Below are 12732 nucleotides of genomic sequence, written 5' to 3'. Positions count from 1 at the left end.
ATTCACGAAACATTATCGCCCTGTAGTGATAGATGGAAATGACATTTCTATGAAATCAAAGTTACACTGTAGCTGCACTGCACTGAGAGTGGTTGTAATACATAATGGCGAAGTTTTGAAGCAGATCTTAAAATGGTTTAAAGGGTGATGGACCAAGACCGACTGTGGTAATGAGCCCATAAATCTTTTAACTAATAAATGTAATATATTATAGAGGCATGACTCACCTGGAGAGGTATTTTGCAGTATTCGGTGAGCATGGGAACATCAAACACCAGCCTTCTGAGCAGTTGCTGCATCATAGAGGGACGCAGGTGCCTGTCGGATAATTAGATTTTCTTCCATCAGACAAAAATTGAAAACAGCAAAAGTACATTTAAGTGAAGAAAATAATTAAATCAAATTTCTCACATAAAAAAAGAGAGATGCAAGATCTGACATTGAGAGGAAAGTTTTCATGATGTGACTTTGATTATTTGACAATTCAGGGTCAGTCAGTATCAAACTATATTAAAGAGAGCAATAAATAGCAAATTATGACGATACTATTTGTATTGAAAAATGCCACAGCTGATCTCACCAATGCCACCTCTGATTAAAAAAGGGTGAAGGTGATTTTGGAGATTAGGTTCCAAAAACGTATAAATATCATAAGCTGTCATGTTTTCTCTTTAAATGCAAATGAAAGACAAAAATATGGGTGTTTTGTTTGAATCATAAGATTTATGAGACTGGTGACTTTGGGTATTTACAAATCAAATTTGAAATAAATACATGGTGCAATAAGAAAAAGCTTCATATACACGATGGGATCATGCAGGTCTTAAGAGTGTACTTTTGAATCAAGAATAAGACTGTCCATTTTGTCAATGCCTTTATATATTTCACAGTGCTATACAAAACTTTTAGGCCGTGCATGTGTGTTGGTGGATGGCGGCTGGAACACTTTAAAATATAATTTGTCAAGAGTTCATCACTTAATGCAAATTGGAAAGTGAATTAGCAGGAGTGGCATAATTAGAGCAAAGCAGCATCAGCTCTTCTGAGCACAATGTATTTGAAGGAACTTGAAGGGAGATTGTTTTTGCAGATGGAGTTCAGATCCTTCGGCCTCTTTATGTAAACCCACACAGACTTTATTATGTGGAGAGCAGAGGTCTGTGGAGGCCACAACATGCGGTCAGCAGCCATTGTTCTTCTTTAATCTCATATGAGACAAACACCGGCTGTACGAGAGTTTGTTTTCCTCGACTGCAGAAAAGATTTGAAGCCATTTTCAGGCACAGAACAGAACTTTACACATCACTCACGTGCACATATTGGCTGTTCACCATGTACAGGATTAAAATAAAGCACTTCACGGCAGGACTACCTGAAAACCACCGACTCAGCTTCGCTCAGCCGAGGAAAAGCAGGACTTACTTGCAGATCGCCAGCAGACACTCCTCGATGGCGTCTCTTTGAGCTTTGGTGAGCGAGCGGCCCTTGGAGAGGCGGTAGATGGTCTGCAGCGTGGAGTCCACCAGCTGCGCGTAGTGCTCGGTGTTGGCGAAGAGAGCAGCGCAGCGGGTCAGCTGAGGCAGCAGCGCCGAGCCAATGTAGCGGTTCATGGCCAGCGCCGTCTCCGTGGTGCTCAGCGCTTCCTGTGAGGCAGACGACAGGACACGGCTGACGGAAGGTGCCGCACGGCGTTCACAACACAAAGCTTCAAATATTGCTGGCTTCTCCGCAGTGACTGTACGAAAGAAGGAAAGTTGACAGCCAGCCTCCCACCCCCAGGAGCCCCATATCCCACCCACCCGATGATCTACCATCCATTTGTTCAGCTTACTATAAACCTGACATACCTGTGTGTAACAACATAATAAAACAAACCATTTGGCAAATACTAAGTGACAGAATGGGAGTGTGATTAAAGGGCTTTGGGACTCACTGTGTCCAGAGACGCCGAGGCTCGGAGGTCAGGCAGGAAGCCGACCTCCAACATCTGGAGCAGGAAACTCTGGTCCTCGATGCCATACACTCTATCCAGGAAGAGCACCATGGGAGCCTTGTGGTCCGGACAGAAGCATGCGGACATGTCGGGCTCTGTCACTGTCCCGTCTGCACGTTAAACACATTTAAAGATCAGAGACGAAGGCTGTGTATACGGATATGAAAGATGTAAAAACATACACCCAAATAAATAACGAGTTTATTTTAATTATTTTGTTCTAGAAAAATGAAGGACACATTTGTCTTGTAAATCACAAACTGGAGCTGTATGAAAACATGTGGATGTGATTTGTCCTCCACGGCAGAGAGACGAAGTGAGAGCAGCAAGCATTACTCTGGGATGATGCTTTCTGCAGCCACTCACAGTGATTTACCTCCACAAGCTGAGCAGAGACGACTGCCACTGTGCAGAGATGTGAAATTATTTTTCTTGATCTGTCGGAGTAACGTACACACTTTACCTGACAAATCCTATTACTATTCTTTGTTCCCAGCAGTAAAGTGATGCAGGCTGATGGGTCAGCATGAAGCAGCCAGAGCTGTAATATGATATACTGTATGTTGTGCTTGAATGTACAGTACAACTTCACAGTTTTTGTTAATATTTTTTCCAGACGTGTGTGTTGCTGTAGCTTAAAAATCTAAAGCCGACTCTATTTTTCTTTCATTTTTGGCTACATTCACAAGTATCTGCTCCCTTTATGTTAATCTGATATTTGTGGCATTTCACTTGCTTGTTGCTGTGTTTAATCTGGAAACAACTAAACCTAATGGCGACTAAACGAAGGTTGGCGTACCTTTATTAACAGCCGGCATTTTGAGGGGGATGCTGATGACGCCAACCAGGTCTGTGGTGGGAACCAAAGAGCGCAGGATGGCCCTGATGCGCAGCGCCTCGCCTTTACCTGCATTGATAAGCTGCAACGAAAGCGAAGAATGAGAAATACGTTCATAATTAAGTTCACAAGCAAGTATAATATGATCAATTTAAGGTGGGAATTAAGTGTAAAGCTGAGCCATTGTCTAAATGACATTTTGCCATTATTCTAAGAAGTTGTTGCATTATTAAGGGGTAGAATTTAGACAAAAAAAGTCATCACACTCATTCATTCAACACTCTCTATTCTGGCTGTTAAAAACTCTGTTACTATTTCATTACATTATTGGAAAGTTTTATCAGCTTTATAACATTAAAGATTATATATTACTTTCAGAGTGAATGTCAATATCTAGATGTTGATGTTTGATGTTAGGTTGATGTTTTGAGCCTCACATGCATCTCAGGAGCACAGCGTCCCAGCAGGTCGATAAGGGCCGAGTAGAAGGACATGATGGCATTGCCCATATGAATAACTTCCCCTTCCTCATCGCCCGACCTGAAACACACAAATACCCCTCTGTAATTACAACAAACAATTGCCTCGAATGCAGCAAACCTTCCAGGAGGGAGGAGATTGAATTCTGTAGTTTGAGAGCGAGATGGGAAACAGATGTGAGCATTTATAACAGTGTTTTGGCACAGAGCATGAACTGCTTACAGGCGAGACGACATTTTACATATTGATCCTGACCTGCTTCCAAATTCTTCTCTTTACTTCAGGCAATAATACTGTCCAGCATTGAAATGCAGCCAGTGGGTTACAGCCTTTGCATACTGATGCGGGTAGACAGAGTGAAACGGGCTCGACAATCAGACACAAAGCTTTTGACTAAATCTCGACCTTGACATACATATAATGTCCATATGTTGCAGTAAAGTTTTAAATACTCATTTATCTAGAATTGCACTGGAACTCAACAATGTACCTTTTTATGTCCGTTCAAATTTTCAAGATGAAGCATTTTTTGTGTACGCAATGACAAGATAAATAAATAAATAAGCCCAACACAATCCTCTGCTTTTAATCTTAAAATGTATCGTAAATCTTAGCTAACCAATGTAATGTGGCATGGAGGCTAAATGTAAGTAAATGCAGTCCATGTTGATTTTCCACTAATGATAGGAAAGCTTTTAGTTCAATCAGTTAATGAAACTCCACAGCCAAACAGAGCAATAACTTCTCCCTCCTCTCATGCTGCACAATACAATAAACTCGAATCTCTTTCCAGTAATGTGAGTGAACTATATATCAAATTATACTGATACGTCTCAATTAAAGAGTAAAACAACTTGAAATATGCTGGTTTAGCAAAGCTCAGAGATCTAATTAAATGTAACAATTCACACAAAAGACACATAATGGCTGGCTTAATCACTGCTGACTGCCTTCAATCATCTGAATGAGGTTTTAATGTCTGGTGGTGATTAAAAGTCTGATTCAGAAGTGTTTCCATAGTATAATTATGTCGGCAGCCATTGTGGGTTTTTTTTTACCCAGTCGTCACTCCTTCAGGGATCTTTGGTAAGTCAAGGGCAGGATCCTCAGAGATCTTGATGGCTTCTTTCATGGCAGCCAGCAGACCCTGACCACCCTCCCCCCTCAGGGCGGGGCCGAAGCACTCGGGACGTCTGATCAGCAGCTTCACCACCACATTGGCGTTTTCCTCCACGCTCTCACCTGGTGCACAGCAGAGCGCAACGTTGCATCAAACTTTCTCACACATTCGAGGAGCAAAAAGTTATTCTCAAAAGGAAAATTCTGACTCAGCGCAATGCCGAACTACAGTCACCAGATTGCTGAAGAACTATTACTTTTATTTTTTTTTTAATAATCAGGGAAAAGCTGACTAACATTCCCACTTGGGAAGCTTTTATTTTTGTCTTGTGGACTCAGCACCTTCCCCGGGCACACTGCCCTGGCAAATATTCTTTTTCAGGAAATCTTTTTTTTATTTCCCAATCCTCCTGCAATAACAAAATCACTCATAAAACCCCTTAATGCATATCTGCACACTACATTAATTTAAACCTATTATGTATCACATTTGATACATTATGACCATACTGAGCTGTACAACTCAGTGATCAGAAGATACGAAATGAGAAAAAGACAAGTTCAACTGGTCCCTGAACGAAATGGACAAGAAAACCCTAAATTCCTTATGTGACATCTCCCTGGGAAAAAAATCATACATTGTGCATTTCTTTTGACAGATGCATGTTCCTAGTGTTTGTATTTGATGTTGCTGAGCCGTGTTGAGAGAGTATTGTAGATATGTGATGAATGAATAAATTCTTTCTATTTGCCTGTGTCTTTATATGTATTGGAGTTTTACCTTTCCAATACCAGCAAAGGCATTTCTTTTAATATAATGGTTAAACATAATTTACACAAGACCATGTACAAATACTTTAATATAAAACTTAATCCTATCCAAAATAAAAAAAAACAATGTATAGATATATAGACAGATGATATAGTGATACTTCAATGAACTCATTAATGAACATATCTGTTATAAACATTGTCATTTGTATACGACTATGTTTCTGTATGTATGTACACAAAAGATTGTTGCATATGTAATTTCCAGGAATTCATGACGTCTGTTTGCAGAATCCATTTCCAATGCCTTGAACAAAACAAGAAAAAGTTCGACCTTACAGCTTTCTCTGTTTGGAAGCTGCTCCTTTAGAAGTTGCGTGTGCAGCATGAGCTCAGCCAGAGGAGCGACGGACTAAAACTCACCGTTACAGAAGACGGCGAACCTCAGGAAGGACAGGTAGCGCTCCCCCTCGATAGGGTTCCAGCCCAGGTCTGGGTAACCTTTAGCGACCAGGATGGCGCAGCTCTGAAGACCGCAGCCTGCCAGATACATCACCACCTGCACACACACAAACAATACGGTTTCCCTGGCGGGCACTATAATAGCTCACTCTGTCTTTTTGCCTCTCGCTGTCAGAAGCAGTGACAACTTCAAGGCAGCTGCTGAGTTTGCTCATTCGGCTGTTACAAGTCTTCTTTTTTTCTTTTACTCTTATAGATAAAACTTGGCTGGCAGGTTTCTATTTCTGTTTCAGACTTACCCCCACTGTAAGTCAGTTGTGATGTTTTACCAAGACGTAACATGTTATCTGTGTTGTGAATATTGCTTTTTAAAGGTTAGCGCAGCTCCACTGCGGAACATGAGAGTCTATAAGTAATCAACGTCAGTCTTTGTCCACAGTAAACTGTGTTTGTTTACTTTCATAAGACCCGTCTATTGCAGTCAGCATGTTTGTTGCTTATATTGGCGATTTTGTTGACGCTTATTCTTGTTGTTGTCTCTTAACAAGTTCTTAAACCAAACAAGTAGAATTTCATTCCCAGTGACTTTCTGAAACAGTATTAAATAGTTGATGATTTCCTTTCACACTGAATGTTCATAAATAATAAGAACATAACAGGTTTTCTTTAAAGATGTTTTAGTTTTCACTTGCATATTCGGCATACGGTAACTATAAATATCTCTAAGCCTTTCGCTTTCTCATATTATGGAGTAAACACTTGTCAATGTGTCCTCATGTAACTTTATTCAATTTAAATAGAATCAAATGTTTGACATTGTGAGAGTTTTTTTTTCAGTTGGAATAACTAATGGACTATGATTATTAACCATGTAGTCAGACATTTATTTAAAATACGTTGAGACTGTATCTGCATTTTTTTTTTTTTTTTTTTTTTAAGAGGAAAAAGTAAGACTAATTTCAAACCTTTTCCAGATCAGGCTCCTCCAGGGCCAGAGCCAGGCCGTTGTTGTCCATCACTGAAGAAGCTGCGACATCCAGCGGCGTGGAGCCTCGCATTGCTTCAGAGGCTAAACAGAAAAGCAAACGCTACGTCAAGTTCTGGAATAAACAACAGGGGGCAGTATATCTACTTATCACATCTATCCTGTGATTCTGCATTTCAGCTTGTGCAGCTCAGAACCCTGAGGTACTTTATAAACCAGCCTGACTCAACCCTTTCACTCTGTAACCATTAAAGATTCCTCACAGAAGAACATTAAATGGTTTTTTTTTTCCCCCGCAGGCATAGTAAAGCAGCATTTCTTTTTAGAAAAGTACAAAACCACATCTGGCAAACAAACAAAAGATAACTTTAAGGAACCATTCAGATAAAGCAAAACACATCATAAAAGTAAACACTCATCTTTGACTTGGCTGCAATAAACATGTGTTTATACTAATGTGCCTTCTACAAGCAATTCATCAGAAATGGTGCCACGGCAAAAGCTGAAGTCGTAATCTGATGACGCTTATTAAAAAATAAAAAATAAAATGTAGATTCCCCACTGGGCATCCTCGCTCAGAATAATTGTGCTCACTGTTGCAGAGCAATTAGGATAAATCAATGTGGTAACTGTCGTTCAAGAAGACAAAGTCTTCATTTGGAGCAATTTGTACTCAAAGCAACAAAAGTCTCAAATCTCCTAATGCGTGTGATTTATAAATAAACAAATGCGTCATGTTTGCACTCATCTGTTCTCTCGTGACCATGTGTAGCTCTCCTGTTTCATAGGCAGGTGTGTGAGTTTACACCATCACGCAGAGTCCAGTGACTCATCAGACCTGCCCCCCCTCCCCGTCCTATCGTTTTGCTCCCACCCTCACGGCCATTCTTCTCACACTATCAGCTGACACCTCCTCTGCCCCTTTCACTCTCAACTTGATATCTTGGCATTCTGAATTAGAGCCTGTTACTGTTGTCATAATGTAGTTTGATGAGCCCAAATCCGTACTTTAATTAGCTTAAAATGTCTTCCAGCAAGTGGTAACGACCTACTTTGTTAGACATTTAGTATAGTTTTTAGAGGAAAAAGGCATTTTGTAAGTTGCAAGAAGGTGGCAAACGTCACATCAATTTCTGGCTGTCATGGTACCAGCGACTCTTTTTGTTCAACTACACTTTTATTTATTTATTTATTTATTTTTATCGTATTCTGGATCTGTCTCTATTCAATAGTAACAAAATAAAGAAGCTACGAGGTGACGAGACCATCTTTACTCAACTTACCCAAACCGACACTGCTGTTCTCCAGCAGGTAGCTCAGGTGGTCAAACATGGCTTTCTGGTTCTGGCGACTAATGCGACAGAAGTAGCACAAGAAACGACAGCAGCTGGCCACCATCTTGGGGAAAGCAATCTCCTGTGGAGCGAGGAATAAAAACACAACCATTGCATGTACGTGAGCATTGTTTTCTCCTGCTTTTAACTAGAAAAATTAAATTAATATCCATCATTCGTCCACAGAGATTATAATATAATTCATTCAATATAATACAATATATTTAATTCGTTAGCCTTTAATGGCATTACATTTTCTCCACAACAGAAATAAAAGCCAAAGAAATGAGTGGCCACCAGAAGGAGTGAAATCCACACCTTACTTCCAGAAAATTATAATTAGGGTCAATGCATTGCACAGTCAATCACATCCATCAAGTTAATGAGACATCTTTTGAATATTTAATCATGCAAAATGGTTCCAACTTCAAAGTTACCATGGTTTTCAAAAAACAATTATTATTTAATTAAAGCCTGAGTCTTAAACTTATATTGTGATAACAAAATATCCTGACCATAGTTCCTAAATCAGCCCGTTTGATTGGGTGGTAAATTCCACAAGCTGCAAATCCCCGACCCAAATACATTTCGGTCTGACATATACAGCACCATGCTGCGACAAAGACAACACAGAGCTAATCAAAGAGTAAATAACATAAACCTAATACACATTTACAAGCTGTGGCAGTGCCTCTTTATATGGCCACACTAAGTGAAGGACAGCTATCGGGTGGCAGCGAGCTGGCTTGGAATTCATGTCCGAGACTGTGTGATCAGACCTCCAGAGTCAGTCATGAGGGTCTGAATGTCTCCCCGAGGTCCGACTGTCTGAGGTTCAATTCACGCTTGGCACTGACAGCGGCATTAAATCACAACCACCTCTTCCAGCTTCTGTCAGCACTGCCCGAAAAAGGCCAGGTGTGAGTGGCCTCTTCTCACCTCTCTCCAGACACCCTAGTTCACTCCACTGCCCTCTCTATTACCCCTGTGGGTTTTCTGGGTATTAGGTTGTCTCTCCTGGCTCAAACATCTGAGGGTAGGATTTGTTTCCATGAGTTTAGTGTACTACCCTGAGTGCAGTAAAAACGGATAAAAGTTCAAAGTTTCCATAAAAAGAACATTTTATCAGTGATTAGATCAAATATTTGACTGTTGACGGTGTCGTTGAAACGGTAGGTTATACCTGTGCTGGACAGTAACTCACTATAACTCTGCTACGTCAATGACCTGCAAGTATTTGATGTCTATGATAAAATTAGTAACACAGATTATCTTCTGTGAGCTCATTACTCATTAAGTTGTAAAGGTGCTGCCTCTCACTCACTGGTCCGATTGTTATCTCAACAGTTTCTATATTCTAAACTCCTGTTCACTGGACAAGGAAAGCCTCATTAATCCCAAACTAACTTAGTCATTCAGTTAAGAAGCCAGTCTGTAGGTAACATTAGCATTAACTTGTATCCACAGTCGCCGTGATGCAATTCTGGCCTTAAATAAATGGAAGTTTAATTTTTAATGCCTTGCCTGCTACCGTCTGTGTGATTGTGATTGATCGATATTTATCGCGTTGCGACCCGTTCACATAGTCATTAATTGATGACACTTCTTCTTTGAGGAACTGCTCAAATTCAAGATTATAGACACCTTCCTGTCCCAAAAATAACCTTGCTTCATGTTGATATTAATCAAACAATATGTTTACTTAATGAAGTCTTGCAGCCATTTTCTCATAAGTGAGGTAACTCCAGCTGAACTACTAATAAGTGTCGGCTCACAATACAATAAGACAGCTCTGTACAACTGCCTTTCTAGGAAGTAACAGTAATGATATTTGTTTAACTTCAGGGCTCATTTGTACTCATCAGCCACTGTGGCTGATGTGTCTCCAAACATTACCAACCACTCAACATTTTCACCATCGCAAATATCTGTAGTTAGGGGTATTAGCTCATGATAATCCCAAAAATGATTTACAACCATTTTTACAACTGTTTCCCATCCACACTTTGCTGTTTGGTGGTTGTTAATGTTACAAAATATTGTACCTGTGATTTGTCTCCTCCCAACACGTTGACCATCACCTCCATGACCGTTTCATGCATACCCAGCACTCTCATCAGGTTAGGATGCTGGTAGAAAACTTTATTGTTCATGATGTCACTAGAAGTACAAGAAACATATTGTGAAGGCCAGAGGATAGTACATTTTAATATTTCGAAGGAGTACACTGCACAGTGATAACACTGCAGAATATGCTGTGAGCTGTGAACTGTCTTGGAAGGAAGACTTTTTCTTACCCAAGTCCATCAATCATGAGTTTCTCTTCCTCTTTGCCCATTCGCACTGACAGCAGAGACCTGATTTGACCCAGAGACACCAACAGGTTAATAGCATCCTGCACGGACGCCGCACTGATGGTGTAGGATTTCTTCATGGCCCGGAGCAGCTCCCCGATGCCATCGTACTGCCTCCTCAGCAGGCTGAACATCACTCTAACCAGCTCTGGGTCCTGGATGTGAGACTCCTGAGCCCAGCTGGTTATGGTTTGGGAGATCAGCTCCTTCAGGTTGGCTGAGAAAGAGAGAATTCAATATCCACAAAGTGAACAAAAGTGTGAAGAGGCAGTCAAGTGACTGCCACCCTGCTGCACTCCCAAGGGCTAATAGTGTTTCTATGGCTAAACGACACTCAACAATGTCTTCCTCTGTGATTGCTTCTGATGCAATGAAGGAACAGATTCTGCAAAATGTTGCAACACACATAGCGAGGAATGTGCTGCTGTGCTGCCTATAAATACTCTATTGACTATTAACTATTGTTTGCCATTGTCTGTCTGCCTATTGTTTGAATCATTTATGACTATTCATCCCATAAGAGTGAGAAGGAGCGTTTCATCTGCCTCATTTTGTATTTCCAGATTGTATTTGCTTCGTATGGAATTTGTCCACAGCAGATCACATTGTCTGCATATTTGATGTTGCACAAGTTTTATACAGGGTGGACTTCCTGATACAACATGACCAGAAGGTGTTTAAGAGGGTGAAGGTTTTTGTTTATTATAGCCTTACAGTAGTGGGACTCACAAAGAGACAAATAGAGACATTATTCAGCCCCAAGATGGAAAATTCAAGGTGTTCAGCAGCTCACAATACAATAATAATATGTATACCATTTGTATAAGTAATTTACTTCATGATGCAAACTGTCTTTATTCAATGACTGACTAGTGCCCGACTAGATGTGGGATATGAGTGTTTGTCGTAGGACATATGCAATAAGCTATTTTAAAAAAAAAAGAAGAAGAAATAAAAGGAACCATTTTATTCAAATGTAGAATTTGACAGTGAGACAGGAAAACAAAAAACAAAGGATCATAACTTTTGTGGTGGCAACATGTATAAGATTAGAATAAGTGTGAATATAAAGCTGTTTTTTAAAATATGTTCATAAATTAAACACTTTTACAGCATTCTTGTGCAATGGGAAATCTATCAAATTATTAATTTCAATGAGAGCAGCCTTGTGGTATAGTGGTCAAGAAATTGAGTTTTTCTGTGTGAAGCTGCGTGTCTGTGTTTTTTTTATTTTTTTTTTTTTATGCGTGTAATCCATTTTCCTCAGTCCAATAACATGCATTTGAAGTTCATTAGTGGCTCAAATATTTGACTATATGTCCGTCTCTCTGTTTTTGTCCCGTGATTGACTGATGACTTTGAAAGATGGATGAATTGCATTGATGGATGATTGACTCTAAAATGTTAGAAATAGAAGATACTGACTATTTTAAGCCAATAAAATCATAATTACTGTCCTCAACCTTTTACTTTCCACTGTTAGCCGAGTTGTTAAAGGTTAGGTTTCAGCCGACTCCTGTCGTCCGTCAAACTTTTCGCTCCACAGGGAGTCAAAACTTTGGAGGAAAAACTTTCAACGTGTTTTTGAGGAGTGCAGAGAACACATAAATCTATGGGCCCTGTTCCCCAGGTACCTGGAAAAAGTTTTTTTCATTTAAAAAGAAGGATAGCATGAGCCTGCCTTAAGCATTAAATTCACATGCACAGGAGCACAACAAAACAAACAAGATAGATTTGCACGGACAGACCAATTAAACTGCAGCTGAGGAGAGGCGTGTTTGTTTTCAAAAGTCTGTTCTTCCAAACCACATCTTAAGCTCTTGTAAAAATGTAATCTCGCCTTCCACTGCTTTTAACACACAATATCACATAATCTCAATCCTGCCTTCTTATCATTGGCTCTTTATTTAATTTAGATTAAATATTTTATTTTATTTTATCGGATTTCATGAATCACTGGTAAAGTATTCCTGTGTTTGGGGCAGAGCAATCACACAGATCTCCAAGATGAATGATCCCTGAGGGCCACTGTACTGATCGTTTTAGAGTTATTCAGCTATAAGCAGCTTGCAAACAGAATAAGCCAAATCAAAGAGGGGGCATATCTAAAACATGCAGAACGATGGCCTTTAAGGTTCAGGGTTTGACCCAACTGCCATTAAACCACCAATGTTGGTCTCAAGGTATTTTCAAAGGGGAGGGAAAAATCGAAATATGATTGTTTACCACAAGGACACCTTGAAACAGTCAATAATGTAATAATGTAATAATGGCCAGTAAAGTAACACCTGCCATAAACCTGTTGTCTGCTCATCACATGCAGCCAAATGAGAGTAACCAATTAACCTAACAAGCATGTGTTTGGACTATGGAAGAAAACCTGAGCTGAGAAAACC

General features: G+C 40.0%; 1 protein-coding gene across 1 annotated transcript in view; it reads right to left on the bottom strand.

The window, feature by feature from the left end:
- Positions 1 to 12732, bottom strand: part of ryr3 (ryanodine receptor 3) — a gene marked incomplete at its 5' end in the record, with an annotated part of 112208 nt that overhangs the window by 33678 nt on the left and 65798 nt on the right. Inside the window, 11 exon segments of the mRNA XM_080514075.1 lie at positions 228 to 318; positions 1423 to 1643; positions 1934 to 2103; positions 2793 to 2913; positions 3269 to 3371; positions 4370 to 4553; positions 5625 to 5760; positions 6629 to 6732; positions 7932 to 8064; positions 10028 to 10142; positions 10280 to 10553. Coding sequence (XP_080370201.1) covers positions 228 to 318; positions 1423 to 1643; positions 1934 to 2103; positions 2793 to 2913; positions 3269 to 3371; positions 4370 to 4553; positions 5625 to 5760; positions 6629 to 6732; positions 7932 to 8064; positions 10028 to 10142; positions 10280 to 10553 — 1652 coding nt within the window.

Source organism: Blennius ocellaris (assembly GCF_963422515.1).
Source record: "Blennius ocellaris genome assembly, chromosome: 18".
Classification (NCBI taxonomy): domain Eukaryota; kingdom Metazoa; phylum Chordata; class Actinopteri; order Blenniiformes; family Blenniidae; genus Blennius; species Blennius ocellaris.
The sequence above is the reverse complement of the archived record's forward strand: the minus strand, read 5'-3'. Positions and strand labels throughout refer to the sequence as shown.